Source organism: Spea bombifrons, chromosome 5, assembly GCF_027358695.1.
Source record: "Spea bombifrons isolate aSpeBom1 chromosome 5, aSpeBom1.2.pri, whole genome shotgun sequence".
NCBI lineage: Eukaryota > Metazoa > Chordata > Amphibia > Anura > Pelobatidae > Spea > Spea bombifrons.
The window spans coordinates 11,054,153-11,069,152 of record NC_071091.1 but is presented as its reverse complement, the minus strand read 5'-3'; the positions used below and the strand labels follow the sequence as shown (position 1 = coordinate 11,069,152).

Genomic DNA, 15,000 nt, shown 5'->3' with positions numbered 1-15,000 from the left:
GGCCGAGATCGGCATCGGGGGCCATGTCTGGCCCCTCCCCGGGGCGTCAACAGCCGCCATAAATTGTATGGCGGCGGACGCCCGTTTTAAAAGGGTTTAGGAGGCGATCAACGATCGCCTCCTAAACTTAAATGGTGTCGCTGGAATGCCTCGATCAGGAGGCATCCAGCGACACCAAACACTTACCTCTGGGTGGGCTGTGACCGCTCCGGAGAGCGGTCACAGCCGCAGCTGCCGGTGTTCTTCGCCATCAGCAAGATGGCGGCGGCCCGGGAAAATAAACAATAAAGATGAAAGAGTTAGCTAGATGGTCTCCAGACCCTCTAGAGAACTCTGGCTCCACTTGCTGGTTGAATACAGGTACTGCATTCAATCATGTAAGTCAATGGAGCCCAGCTTTCTAATCACTATGTGATTAGTAAAATATTCAAAAAATAAAATAAAAAAAATAAAAAATGGAAAAAAAATTTTTTTTAAAAAAAATGTGCTAACATTTAAAAATAATTATGCAGTGATGTCACTAGATGAACTATCCAGTACCAGCAAAATGTGTAAAAAAATATTTAAAAAAGTATTAAAAAAATAAAATAAAATACAAAAATAAAGTTTATTATTTTGAGCAAGTGCTAAAATTTCTCAAAAATCTCAACAAAGAGTTAAAATAAAAGCACTTCAAATACCCAAGGGGTGTCTAATATAAAAAAAAATGGCTAATGGGGTAAATTGGAGTGGCCTAGCTCAAAGATAGGGCATAGGTACAGACTGACCAAAATGGAGAAAAAAAGCGCACTTCCCAAATGTGGCATTTTAAATCTGAAACAACCCGACAAACCCATGCATGTGGGGTATCACTGCACTCAGGAGATGTTCCTGAACACACATTGGGGTGTTGTTTGACAGTGACATATACCAGAACCTGTATATCTATAACTAAAGTACAATTTGTGTGAAAAAAAAAAGAAAAAAAATTACTATTACAAAGTTTGACAAAGTGTAGTTCTATAATTGGTGCATGGAAAGGGTTAAAATAACATCATTTGGAATACCCTGGGGTGTCTAGTTTTCAAAAATATATGGTTTGAATGGGTTAAATTGAGTTAACCAGCTTCAAAGATGTTCCAAAGAGGAGATGGAGGCAGAATGACCAAATGACCACCTGGATTACGCATGCCCCAAAAGTAGCCTTTTATCAGCCAAACAATCTGACAAACCAATGCATGTGGGGTATCGCTGTACTCAGGAGATGTTCCTGAACACATATTGGGGTGTTGTTTGATAGTGACATATACCAGAACCTGTATATCTATAACTAAAGTACAATTTGTGTGGAAAAAAAAATAAAAATAAATTACTATTACAAAGTTTGACAAAGTGTAGTTCTATAATTGGTGCATGGAAAGGGTTAAAATGACATTATTTGGAATACCCTGGGGTGTCTAGTTTTCAAAAATATATGGTTTGAATGGGTTAAATTGAGTTAACCGGCTTCAAAGATGTTTCAAAGAGGAGATGGAGGCAGACTGACCAGATTTGTTAAAAAAGATTTGGAAATCATAAAACGCTGCTTGTACTTATTGCCCTATAACTTACAAAAAACAGCAAAAAAACATAAAAACATTGGGTATCTCTAAACTCAGGACAAGTAGTAGAATCTATTTAGCTAGTTTTTTTACTTGCTTTTTTAGGTGAGTAAAAGATTTTTCAAATAAAAGTCATAAAATGTGTTTTTTTTCAATTTTTCACCATGTTTTTTTTATTTTTTTTATAGTAAATAAGATGATACGATCAAAATAATGGTATCTGAAGAAAGCCCATCTTGTCCTGAAAAAAACAATATATAATTTATGTAGGTTCACTAAATGGGTGAGGAGAAAATTACAGCTGAACACAAGCACCACAAAAGTGTCAAAACAGCCTCGGTCCCACAGGGTACAAAACGAAAAATGAGCCCGGTCCTTAAGGGGTTAATATGCTTTCTTCTTTTTCAGGGGGTGTCAGGGACAGTATGCTTTACCTTTTAACTTAACTGGAATCTAAATCCACATAACATGTATTAATAAAAAAATATCTTCCAAGCAGAACTGAATTGCACGTCACTGCTGATTAAATATTTACTCAGGTTATTCATACCAAATCATGTCATAAATATGCCAAGAGGAAATAATATCATAACAAAGTCCTTTTACATGAAAAACAAACATTTACATAAAAAGTGTTTCCTTGTAGAGGCAGGACATTGATAATGAAAGCGTACACAGAGAACCATCATTTGCAAAAAAATTTATTTCACAAACATAAAGGTTATGTACATTGACGTTTAACTCTTCACATTGTTTGAATAAACCATCAGTCTTGTTTTTCTATCTCGAGTGTCATTTGTCGCGCATACACAGTATGCAGTATTCAGTTCCTAGCACACATGGTGCATTTTATATACATATCTGTCTACAGACCTTCCCGAACAATAGAAAATGAACATTGTTCTTATTTTTTATTTACTGGGCTTTATTCGCTAAAGGGGGGGAGTTTGCGGTAGAGTCGTGGTTGCAACTTACTCATTATTCACTATTCATTATAAAGGGCAGTCCTGTTAAGTCTGTCTAGCACAAGGGCAAAGTTGGCCCCGTAGACCTTTCTATACATTATACAGGGCTAACCAAGATCTTCTTCCAGTAGAAGCTTGGTGTAGTTGGCTTTTGATAATACACAGTATCACCGGGAGTTTAAATGCTCAACTTTTCTATGAAGTCCAATTTTGGTGAATAAACCTCTTTTTTGAGTAGCACAGGGTCACAGACAGATAAAGGCCATGTAACTTTCTTATAATACAATAATAATCCTTCACAGTACCAAAAGCAAGCAGCAAGGAGAATCCAGTGTTTGGAAAACACATCTAGTTCAATACCATTCTGACTCACACCTCATGTCAGTTCTTCTACTTTATGGTCTGGCATCAACGGTTTATGACATCACATGCGATGAATCTCGCCCCCCTGCTTCCAGGGGCAACAGTATAACAACCCTTATGATACACATCTCCACTCACACAATGTACAAGCAATGCACATATATAACGCCCCCATTCATTCAACCCTTAATAAAAAAACTTTTGCGTAGAGCCCTCTAACTTGGTTGGTTTGTCTTGGTCTGTCAACTAAGTTTGATTTTTTAAGAAACTATAATGACTGCTCCCCTTGACATAAATCTCTGGTTCAGCCTGCTTGATAAAGAAAACCAGGGCCACCAAAAACCAGGGCTACCAGAGGTTAAACAATGTTTCAGACCTCATAATTCATCCGTCAGGATGTACACAACAACATGGGTATGTTACACAGATACAAGAACAACATGAACTACAGTGCATTTCCATAGGAACATAATAACTTTCTCCAAATGTATTTCAAATATATGCGAATCTTCTAAAATGAGAGATTTTATCCTAAAAAATAACATGGGCGTTCCCAAGGACCGTTTGATGCATAAGTAGGATAATACACAATATTACAAACTATTTCATTGTGAATGCTCCAAATTAAAAAAAACCTATAGATCTAATATGATTGCAATCAACAGAAAGATGTCGTATATCACTAGAATGACACTAGCTTTGTGGAACCACCACGGACCAGAATTTCACGAAGATGTCCCTCTCAGTAATAAAGATGAAGAATGAAATGCGTCGGTGAAAGTTGGTGCCAGCAATGCTGAGATTTAGCTTATTCTGCAAAGTTTTTCATTACAGACAGTCATATTCCGAAGTAGTTGGTCCGCTGACAATGTTAAAATAGCCAGCGAGAGCTCCCAGGTCAAGGGACAGGGAACGCTGTCTCCTGAGCACCTCTGAATCTTCACTCATGTACAGAGAAGTGTCTGTGGGAAGAAAAAGCAGTCTGCTTTAATACTAGAAAAATGAAAACATTAGAACAGAACGAAATTAAGTCTGTATACTTTGACACCCTTTTATAGCTGATACCTTTCATTGAGCCAACATAGGAAAAGATCTAATGTTAGTTAGAATTGGTGTTTAAATCACCATGTTATTTATGATGAATTAGGAAAAACAAAATAAAATGACATGTGGGGAAACATGAATGAGCGTTGTGGGCGTTTTGTGAAACCTCATTCTGTCACATTGGATTTTCCAAATGCAGCCTGGTGACACAAGGGGTACAGCTTTCGGAAAAAAGAGCTGTCTACAGTCAGAATCAAGTGCTTTAATCAGCAGGAGGAACGATCAAAGCCCACGTGCAGTCAGAGGAAGTAACAGCTATAGACTAAAATTCCCCTTTTTTTCCCAGATTTCACTCATTAATTCCTAATTTCTGTAAATAAGTAATATTCAGGCAGTCTGAATTTTTTTAGGGCCCTTGATTGTCCAAGAACCATATCTACAAAATATGCACTTTTTTAATTGATACACCATGTAGTCCTCACACCGCACCATCCACTCAATGGATGCTGCAACAGATCGATCTTATATTGCAGAATATGCAGATAATATAGCATTGTATTATAAGCTAATTATCATTAAGTGGAAGCACAATAATTATCGTAATTATTCTGCTCCGTATAACACATCTGGAAAATAAAATTTCAGTCCTCTATGCATATTTATATAATTATATAAAACAAAAATTGGTGCAAAAATATAATATGAGGTATAGAATTGTGTGGATTATCAAGAAAACAAAATGTCAATTAAAATAGCAAACCCCAAAGTTGCACAAATTCAAGTCAGTAAGCCATGGCTTCTGAAATACTACATTATGTGCCTTTCTACATCGAGTCCTACAGATGCGTCCCTTCCTGGCTAAAGTTGAAAATAAAGATTGTTCATGGCTTCTACAAAAACATTACATAAACTGAAAATTACAGGTAAAAGGTCAATAAAAAAGGTTTGTACCTGCAATATTTTCTGGCAGCTCTACTTCTTTCTTGAGCAATCGCTTTCGCTCGAGAAGAGCCGTGTCGAGGCTCTGGCAGCGCGGTTGGTCCTCCGGAGGGGGGTGCAAAGCCTCGTGTTTCAGGAGTTCAGCGGCAGAGAGACGCTTATTGGGGTTCCTTTCTAGTAATTCTGTGAGAAAGGACCTCATGGCAGGACTGCAGTCTTCTGCGATATCTTCTAATGGCGGGGCTTGCTTGTGTATCTGTAGAATTAAAATAGTCCACTGTTAGCGAAAGAAAAAAACTAAAATCATAAAAACCTTTATTTTTATTTTTTTTTTACAAACCTACTTTTGTACCTATGTTAGCATAAAAATTTGCACTAACTGGTCTGAAGAAGCACTTATATTTCAGTGTTCAATAACATGTTACTAGGTAACACAATTTAAACACAAGGTTCATTTACAAGGTAAACCAATTAGGTTGGCGTGTAAAAAAAGATAAACCTACTATATAGAGGTATGACGGAAATGCCGAGCGTGGGTATCTCTTCACCCATGGAGGATTCCCAGTCTGCATGTGAATAATTGTTGCCCCCATGCTGTAAATATCAGACTTGGTTGAGTGCCCCCTGCACAGAACCACTTCTGGGCTCATATACAACTGCAACCAAACACACACAAAAAAAATTACAAAAAAATTGTACCCAAGTTAACCTAGTTTTTAAGCAAAGTTCTAAAAATCTACATTGCATCACAACGGCAAATGATCAATGACAGTGAACATTCAAATAGTTGGATTTTTTTTTTTTTTTTTTTTTATATTTTGTAATATTTTTGTAATGCTATCAAATACGTAGCTGAAAAAGTATGATATTTTGGGAACAGCGCATTTACGTTTTTTGGGGTTTTTTATTTTACCAACAAAACGGATATTGCTGAAGAATAGCATTTAACTTTCTTTCTTAACTTCTTAAAGCACCAATGTGGAGAATATTCAACTAGCAAAATATTAAAAAACTGAAATCCCTTAATTGTGTTTTTTTCCTTCAAGAAATTATTCTTAAAGTGCATTCATGCTGATCCTATCAATTATGGAAATATATTGAGTATGAATTGATTGCAAGCTTTTCTCTTTTATACCACCCACACCTGACGGCATTATTGTTCTACGTTAAGGCTGTGCTTTGGGGGTAATGGTACTTTAAGAACAAACACGACATTGTAAATCAGTAAAAATAAAATCTGGATTAATGATCCCTTATATCTCAATTTATCAAATTGGTGAAGACCTCAATAAAAAAATACCTCCCATGAGGAAGTAGGATATAATATATTAACACCGGCTAACATTGCTTCCTTCTTTAATTAATAGGACAGAGAGTCCTTCTGGCTTTTAGTTCTGCAATTGCCAAAGCCTTTCAATAGCTTTTGTGTTCAAACCAGGAATTCCGAACAATTGAATATGTAATTATTACCTCAGTTCCCCTCAAGTCCTTTGGATAATACACATCTCCAGTCATCTGGACGCTGAGGCCAAAGTCCACTAAAACGGCTTTTGTTGACATGAACACAATGTTGCTGGCTACAAAGAGAGGCAGATGGTTAGATACGTATAACTTATGGGGCTTTTGTTTTAAATGGCTACATTACTACATCTAATGTTACATGGCCTAGGCCAGAACATGCCTCTCTGTACATACTGATCATCTATGAACCTAAACATCCTCATGTGAACGCTGCCATTATTATACAGTATTATCAGCAGAGGGGAGTCAGGAACATTTCATGATTAGCTAGAAAGAACATAGAAATTGGGTAAAAACTACTATTTTTCTGTAGATTAATCCGCGGTACGTTCCAGAGACTTACGTTTGATGTCATGGTGGATGACGTTTTTGGAGTGCAGGAAATCAAGCCCTTTAAGAATATGTTTGGCCACCCATATTATTTCAAACTCCCGCAAAGGACCACAGCTTTCAAGTTTCTCCATGACAGAGCCTCCTTCTCCGGCCTCCATGTAAAGATGCACCATATTGTCACATAATATGGCCGCATACAACTCTGCTATATTCTCATGGCAAAACTGTACTTGAATCTCCACATCTGCTGGCTTGAACTGTTCCACCGGAATCTGAGGTGAGGAGAGAAGACAATCCCATTGTAAGAGTCATGTGGAGAGTATTCTTGGAGGACGGCAGCTTTATTCTATACTAACCAAATGTCAACCCATAGGTGTGCTTCTAAAAGTAATAATTTGTCTGTTTGGTAAAATGCATTTAATGCAAATGAGGTCAAAATTACTATGGTGGAACCGTGAAACTTAGTATCATAAAACATACAGGGTCAGACTAAACAGATGAGTTAAACTCAAAAACCAGAAGCTCCTATCTTACTGAAGCTGAACTTTTCATTTGAAGAACTGAGATCGGGGTTATTTAGATACTTATCTTTAATAAATATCTATGAAATCACAAAGGACAGCCACTAAAAGATAATGCTGATCGCTCCAACTAACTGCTTTATTTTTCTCATTTAATGAATGGAATTATGAATGGATTTAACAAATTCACAATCACTTTCAAATATAATTGAGTTTGCTTTTTAATTTCTGTCTGTTACATCTACTTAATGTCTATGTTTTGGCCAAGTCACGTCATTATGTGTTAAACCAATTAGTGGAAATCTAAGCGCCAACAGTGCTTCTGGTGTGCTGTATTTTTTAGCGCTTTGGCTTGGCTTGCGGCCTGGACTAAAAGCTGAGAGCCAGTCCCTACGACTATTTACAACGTCCATATATTTCCATAGAGAAACACATTCTCAAATGAACATACCAGTTTGCATGCCATGCGATTTCTGGTTTCCAGATCTTGTGCCAAATGTACTTTTCCAAAAGCTCCACTGGGAACAAATTCAGAGCCAATATTTTTGTAGGTCATCTTCCAGGGAAATAACAGCACGTCCATGTCTTTTTGGTAGCGACCACCTTTAACCGTTAGCTTCTGAAAGGCAAAGAATTATTAAGCACAAGGAACGAATGTCAAACCTCTAAGCCAAAGCAAGTGATTTATCAGTTTAGGCAACTTCATAAATGCTTATGAGTTGCCGATTATATGCAACACATAATATAAAACTCACAATACTAACATAATTTATTGGTTTAAAAAAGTCATTTCATGAACCAGTTGTGCTAATGGGCAAAGGATCTTGGTGCAGTGACATTTAGGTTCCTACAGAGAAGATTGTTCTGCGTAGACGTGTCTCGATGTAGAAATAGGTTGACGCATGAAAACTAATAAAAGGTTACCAGAGGAAGTAAATTCCATTAGCGGAGATCTTTCTGATAAAGGAAAAGTATTAATAACAAAAGGTATGACACACTGCTTTGTATTTTAATAGGGTGGCAGTAATGGAACAGTTTACTCATATAATTATAATGAGAAACATGGAAAGGGAAATTTGCATACGTTAAAACAAGAGACGTCATCGAGAAACCTAAAGCTAGGTTAGGTAATTATGAATCAGTGTTTTTCACGTTTCCTTTGTTTTCCTCCATTTCTTTTTATCACACGTCTAAATATTGTTTTTGTGGTACGAAGTCTTTTCATTTTATTTCAAAGCTATAATTTCAGAAAAATCATACAAAAAAACACTAGTGCGTTTATTTATTAAAATAACGTTTGCATGTGGGTTGAAATTGGGTAAATCAAGTGAGCATTGAGGTTGAATAAGAGGTGGCTTTCAATAAAGTACCCCCGCGTTACCCATGCATTATACAGGGCACCTCCGTCCTCCTTGCTGAAGATGCTGACTGGCATTGGCCCTTCAGAATTCATAGTGAAGTCAGTAAGTCGAAATGTTAAAATCTTTTGCAAACGCTCTGTTTCTTAAGAGTCCTGCCTCTGAACCCAAGACTATGTCAGCCACAAACTGACCTAATTTATCAACTGGCAAAAAACACCATTTCCTTCTGACTTTCAGAAAATGAAACCAAAACCAGCAATTCTCTGCACCATGCCCACTCTATGTGGACAAAAGTATTGGGACACCTGACCATTACACCAACAGAAACTTTTACGACATTGCATTCTAAATACATAGACATTAATAAGAACGTAGTCTCCCTTTTTGCAGCTATAACCGCTTCCACTCTACTAGGAAGGCTTTCCACAAGATTTTGGTGTTTCTGTGGGAATTTTTTGTGGGCTTGAGGTCAAGTTCTTCCACACCAAACTCATCCAACCATGGCTTTATGGACCCGCTATGTCTAATATCATTCAGGGGCTGGATTAAGAGCTGTTGTCTATACCTGGTTACTGAGCGTATAAATACTACAGGCAGCAAAATAAACATCCCTGAGACCCAAATAAAAAAAAAGTAAATGTATTTTAGGGATAAAAAAAAAGATTTTCTCACCTTATTCAATACGATTCCACACTCCTGCTGGACATACATATGTAAATGACTTTTTGCATCCGACACCTGATTTACAAAGCTGAGTAAGTCCTTTGTAGTTCCATATTTGACAGACATCAAGAAGGAGGATTCTTGACCGCTAAGAATGAGAGATTCTGACCTTTCCTCGTACTGGTAGTCTTCGTGACACACTGTAACTGTACTTTCTGAGTCAGCACAAGATTCCCTGTCCAGATACAAAGTTTCCATAATGCTAACAACATCAGACACATTCAAATAATTCAGCAATAAATCAGCATCCTCCTTCTGGTCCATGTTTTCCGCAAAAGTACCTGTCATACAAAAACAAAATCTCAGTTACTCGAATAGTTTTATAATACTTTTTATACACACAATGCTACAACTGATTTTAATCCTTGACCTAATTTGCATGCGCCTACCCAGAATCCCCTCTGGTTGTGGCAGCACCATGAGATTTCTGAGGGAAAAACAAACCTTCTGGCTTGTCTGGTGTCTGTAGATGAGTGTTTAATAATGCTTCAACTACCCCCTTAAATTTATGTGGAAGGGTTTTCCATCACCTTTACCCACCATAACTTAGTCCTTGGCCAAAAGGGGTTGCAAAATCCTAGTTCAAGCAGTGGTAGAGTTACTCATGAAATCGTGGAATGAATAGAAATTCCGTTAAAGATGAACAGAAACGATATTTCAGATTGTACCTGTGTCATTAAATAACTCGATGCATTTCAACAGGGAGTTGGATTCCTTTATATAATTCGTTATCCTCGGAGCAGGAAATTTTATACTTGGCACATGCTGAAAGATACATTGGTAGTTGTTTTGTTGATGCTGGACAACTGCCTACAGGGGGTTCACAGAGGAACGCTTTCTAGTTCAAACAGATTTATAAAACCATATGCTGGTAGAAATCTGAATGAATAAATTTTTTTTCAAAATGAACAGAACCAGTGGCCTCACTGGAGTGAAGGAAGGGGTCATATATCAGTACGGCCCCCAAAGATGAAGATCGGGAGATCCCGTTACCATTGTAGCCCTTACATACACACTGAAAGGTCAAACCACTGGGCTGAGAGAGAGGTGGTTCTGCCACTTTATAGATCTCTGGTCAGACTTCACCCTTTCCTTGGCAGTAAGGAGGTACGCATGTAGTCTAAGACTCCGCAGCAGCTGTGCACTTTTAGTTCCATGGGTGTTCCTATCAAACATAACATTACCGATCTGTATGCAATCCTATACAATTTTGTCAAGTACCAAGCTTTCCTGAAACTTTAACTGTGCTCATGCAATTTTTGAAAGCCCTATACTTAGAAAAGCAGTAACATAAGCAAGCAGAAACATGTTTTAATTAATGATAGATCAGACAGGTCTATCCGCTCTATGGAAACAGACACATGCATGTAGAGAGATCCTTTAAACCATGTGTAGACTACTCAGGGGTCTACATGACATGTGGTCCCACACAGGGCTACACTGACCAAGAAAAGTCATGGAAGATGAAGGTCATCCACAGCTGGGGTGATACAATGTTTTAGTCTAAAACTCTAGAAACACATAGAAACATAGAAAGTGACGGCGGATAAAAATCTCATCCAGTCTCCCCAACAATACATAAAAAACCTTGAATTGAATGGCTGCTAGTCCAGAAAAATAGTGAAATCTGTAAGTGTGAGCGAGGGAGGAACACAACACGTATTGCATGTGCATGGCCAACAAAAAGTGTTCTGCCCATTTGCAGCAGATGCTAGCTGCATAGTCACACAGCTCCTGGACACGTCTCCTGCCAACAGCCCTACCTTTGTCAGGCCAACACCATCGTTGGTCCCCGTTGTTGGGAGGCAAGCATCTGATTTGGTCAGTACAGTTATACAAAGGAACCCATGCCAAGCAAATTATGCATTAAGTCAGAATGATGTAATATGAATAGAATACAATGGTTTTATTGCTAGGTATAAAAGGTCCTGACCTTTCTAGGAAATGTATGTACCAACAGACAGGTCGGGGCTCCATTCATTACAAAAAGTGGTCAAATTTTGACTAGCATTGCACAAGACTTCTCAGACATTTCCCATCAAATCTAACATTTCAGTAAGTACTGGCATGCAACCAAGGCTTACAAGAAACGTCGAATAAAATAATCGCACGTTCTAAAAATATTTTTTTTTTGCTGAACATATTTGGAATCTTGGCCCATTTAACATTTTGAGTGTTGTTTTCTTTTTGTACCATGGCTACATAACTGACTTTCTCTCTGCCTTATTTACTTTACAAAATGTTTTTACGCCACCTTTCAGAAGTTTTGTTTCTTAGATCCTAAAATAAGAAAGGCCAAACGCTAGCCGGCCAATTCAAGAGAAGAACCTTAACATCATAAGCCTTATTTTTTTAAAAACAATGATGGCATTGTATACAAAGGGCAATCACCATGGCAACCTCAGATTTCTCTACAGTTGGCATATTCCTCCAGAACAATAAAAGGGATGATTAGCAGGCATTTAGAGAGAATACAGAGAATAGAAAGTGTATGCTTGTCAGCTATATCATTATACCCTTCTCACAAATTTAGAGTGTCTTCAAAAAGTATTCTTCGGGTTCCTTTCCATATATTGCTTAGACGAGTGTTTTGGATTTGAATGTGGCTTCACTGATCAGACCTTTGTGGTTCAGGCGCTGATTATAACTGGGAATTCTGCAATCATACAATGGTTTCTCGTATGGGAGCAGAAATCCCAGTTTGGGTGAGGAGTCCCATTTGAGGCAGACCTGGATGGTCTATAAGGCCAACTAAAGTGTCTTCTGAGAGCACCCAGCTTCATAATGAGCTCAACCGTGTCAACATTTGCCTTAATCACCAAAAAACTGAATTGGGGATATGATTAGCCCATATTAAGTCAGCATTTACTGAGGTTTTAGAATTATTGGAGATGTTATAATTGGAGTTTTTTTTCTGATGGACTACTACACCAAATCTTAAAGGGACTCTCCAGCCATCACATGCCCTTTAATGCATATAATAGCCGCATGGCCCCTTTAAAATCTTCACATTGTTGCTTTTTTACAAATTCAGAATCCCCCCATAAGCATTTGCCCTCATTTTCAGTGACCACTTTCCAATAAAAGACACGCTAAACCAAAATGACACACATTCCCTACACACCAACCACGTAACTGCTCTGTGTAATAATTAAATGTGGCCGGTGACATCATATCGCTTGGTATGCAGACTACATAACAACCTGCAACTGTTCTGTACTCGGTCACAGAGCGCCAGATAGAAATAGCACCATACAATGTGAATCATTAGTGAATCACGTCTCGCACTGCCCCCCACCCAACAATCCCCATGACTGTGTTGAAACCCCTTTCTACTAAACTGCTGAGCAGGATCTTATGACTTCCTGCAATTTTGCCATTCCCTGAAACGTGTTTTATTCTCTCAACCACCCAAAAGACAGAACGATGCCATTTAGCAAGGCTTTGCATTTTTAAGGTTTATATATACATGAAAAATACTTTTGTATCGCCAACAGATTCTGTAGCGCAGTAAAATATGCAGTTAGGAAAGGTGTCATGTAACTGTATAGATGAAACATACTGACATGACAACATGAAACCCGTGATGAACGCCAGGGTCTAAGAGCAGGACCCTTTTCTCTTTCTGTACCAGTATGTCTTAACGTGTGTTAATCTTAATGTCAAATTGTGTATTGCCAGTTGTATGTTACTGTTACTCTTCGCTGCCCCCCTATAGTAATAGCACCTCTGGAGCGCTATAGATACATGTAATGTATGTATAACCAAACCTATTCTTTAAGCCTACACAATTAAAGCCGTATTATTCTGGGGAGCCATGATCTTAATACAGATCTGCTTCCATGATAACTTCTGTCTGTAGTGCAGGTGTGATGTCACCGCTTAGATCACAGTTTAGATCACTGCTTAGATCACAGCTTAGATCACAGCCTAGTCTATTGAATAAGAAAGATAGTTTACAATAATTATCCACATTCCATTGGGAAAGATCAGCACAATATCAATAACCATGTCTGCTAGTTAAACATAAATCTTTTGTGGCAGACATATCTTGTCATTGATGACTTAACGTGCAGATAGTTTGCCATCATCGGTGATCAGCAACCTACATTTCCAATCATAAACATGCTTTTAAAAACTGGAGCAATTGAGGACAACAACTCCCACCACGCACATCTAGGTATTGAGTACTTCTAACCAGGTTCCTGCAATCCCCCATCCCAGTTCTTTCTCACACATGGTGGCAACCATATGGCAAATGCTAGCCTTGGCATGTATATGAATCGCCCCTGTTGTGCCAGGACCCATTTCTACCTTATGGTGCCCAGACTGCCCCTTTAAATAAGAATGGGGAATGTATACTAGAAAGCGGCACCATAACCTTGTAGAAGGGGGCATCTGGCCACCCCATGGCTTACCTTCCATATCCCATTTATGATCAGGCATGGCTCCTGGAAGTCACGTTCTGTCCATTGAAGAGACAGGCAGAGCGCAGGGGCATACATGCAAACAGTCCAGTAGTCCGCGTGAACTGCCCGTGATCTGCGCTGTGCACGAGATCTGGAAACTCCAGAGCAGGAAGTTTTCTCGAGAAACTGGGAGGACACTTTCAGGAAATGATGAGAACGAAACATCGGGGCAGGAGCTCCAGTAAACAAGGGCTTTAACCCTTACAGCACCGGCGTTCACAGGGAAAGATCAACATAGCCTCCCAAAAACAACCTAAAAATGTGAGTGTGGCCGAGAAACTGCCCCAGATCGGGCAGAAGCGTCTGCTGTCAGGGCAGGATCGGTTTATCTCGCCCCAGAAAACAGGTTCCAGAGACTGGAAGAAATGCGAGACATACATCGGAGAAGTGAACCGGGAGATGGCATAAACTTCCAATTAGAATGAAATGGAAAGTGTAAACAAAAAGAGCGAATCCGATCATAGTATAACGTGCGAACGAAAAACGAATTCATGCTTTCATTCCGAACATAAAGCACCGGCTCGTGTGTAATATATACATGATGTGTGACGTTTGCAGACATGCAGGTTTTATGATGTTTAAAGGGATTATTAAAGACACTTTCATATCTCTGCCCATCCACCTATCCCTGTCTACACTGATCGCTGCTAATCTATACCTCTCAACTGTCCTTCATTAGGATAGACAGTCCCTCTTTTCACCTAGAAGCCCCTCCTCTTCCCCCCCTCTCCTGGTGTTTCAGGGTACTACAGCCCTAAAGCTTACAATACTTAATTTGTATAAAAAATGCAAAAAATGTGGTTATAAATTACATTTTACTTCTAAGTGTCATTTCTAAAAAGTCTTGTAAAGCCCTACCCCTAGCCACGCCTCTAACCACACCTCTAAAACAACTTAAAAAAAAATTACATGCTGACCGCCTTCTTTTTAGTGCCTTTCTGCATTATTGGGGATGTATATGTTTGCTGAGAAGCGGCGCTTCTACCGGAGGTCTCTGGGCCAAACACGGCGAGTTCCAACATATGTTTATAGGTCAAAAAATGCAAAAATCTTTGGCATGAAGTAGGACTGCCTTGTAAACAAACAGATCAAAGGACAATCACATGCAAACCCTGCACTGCAGCTATAGATCAATTGCGAAACAAACGGATTAACAGAAATGACTATAATTTTTTTTAAAT

General features: G+C 38.6%; 1 protein-coding gene across 1 annotated transcript; it reads right to left on the bottom strand.

The window, feature by feature from the left end:
* Window positions 1–3,608: 3,608 nt before the first annotated feature.
* MAP3K8 (mitogen-activated protein kinase kinase kinase 8) lies at window positions 3,609–13,796 on the bottom strand. Its single transcript, XM_053466767.1, has 8 exons — window positions 13,769–13,796; window positions 9,300–9,631; window positions 7,718–7,885; window positions 6,756–7,017; window positions 6,362–6,468; window positions 5,395–5,547; window positions 4,904–5,147; window positions 3,609–3,870 (listed from the first exon to the last, which is right to left on the bottom strand). Exons 1-8 carry the CDS (start codon window positions 13,794–13,796, stop codon window positions 3,737–3,739), a joined length of 1,428 nt encoding a protein of 475 aa, XP_053322742.1. The 3' UTR covers window positions 3,609–3,736.
* Between the last annotated feature and the right edge of the window lie 1,204 nt (window positions 13,797–15,000).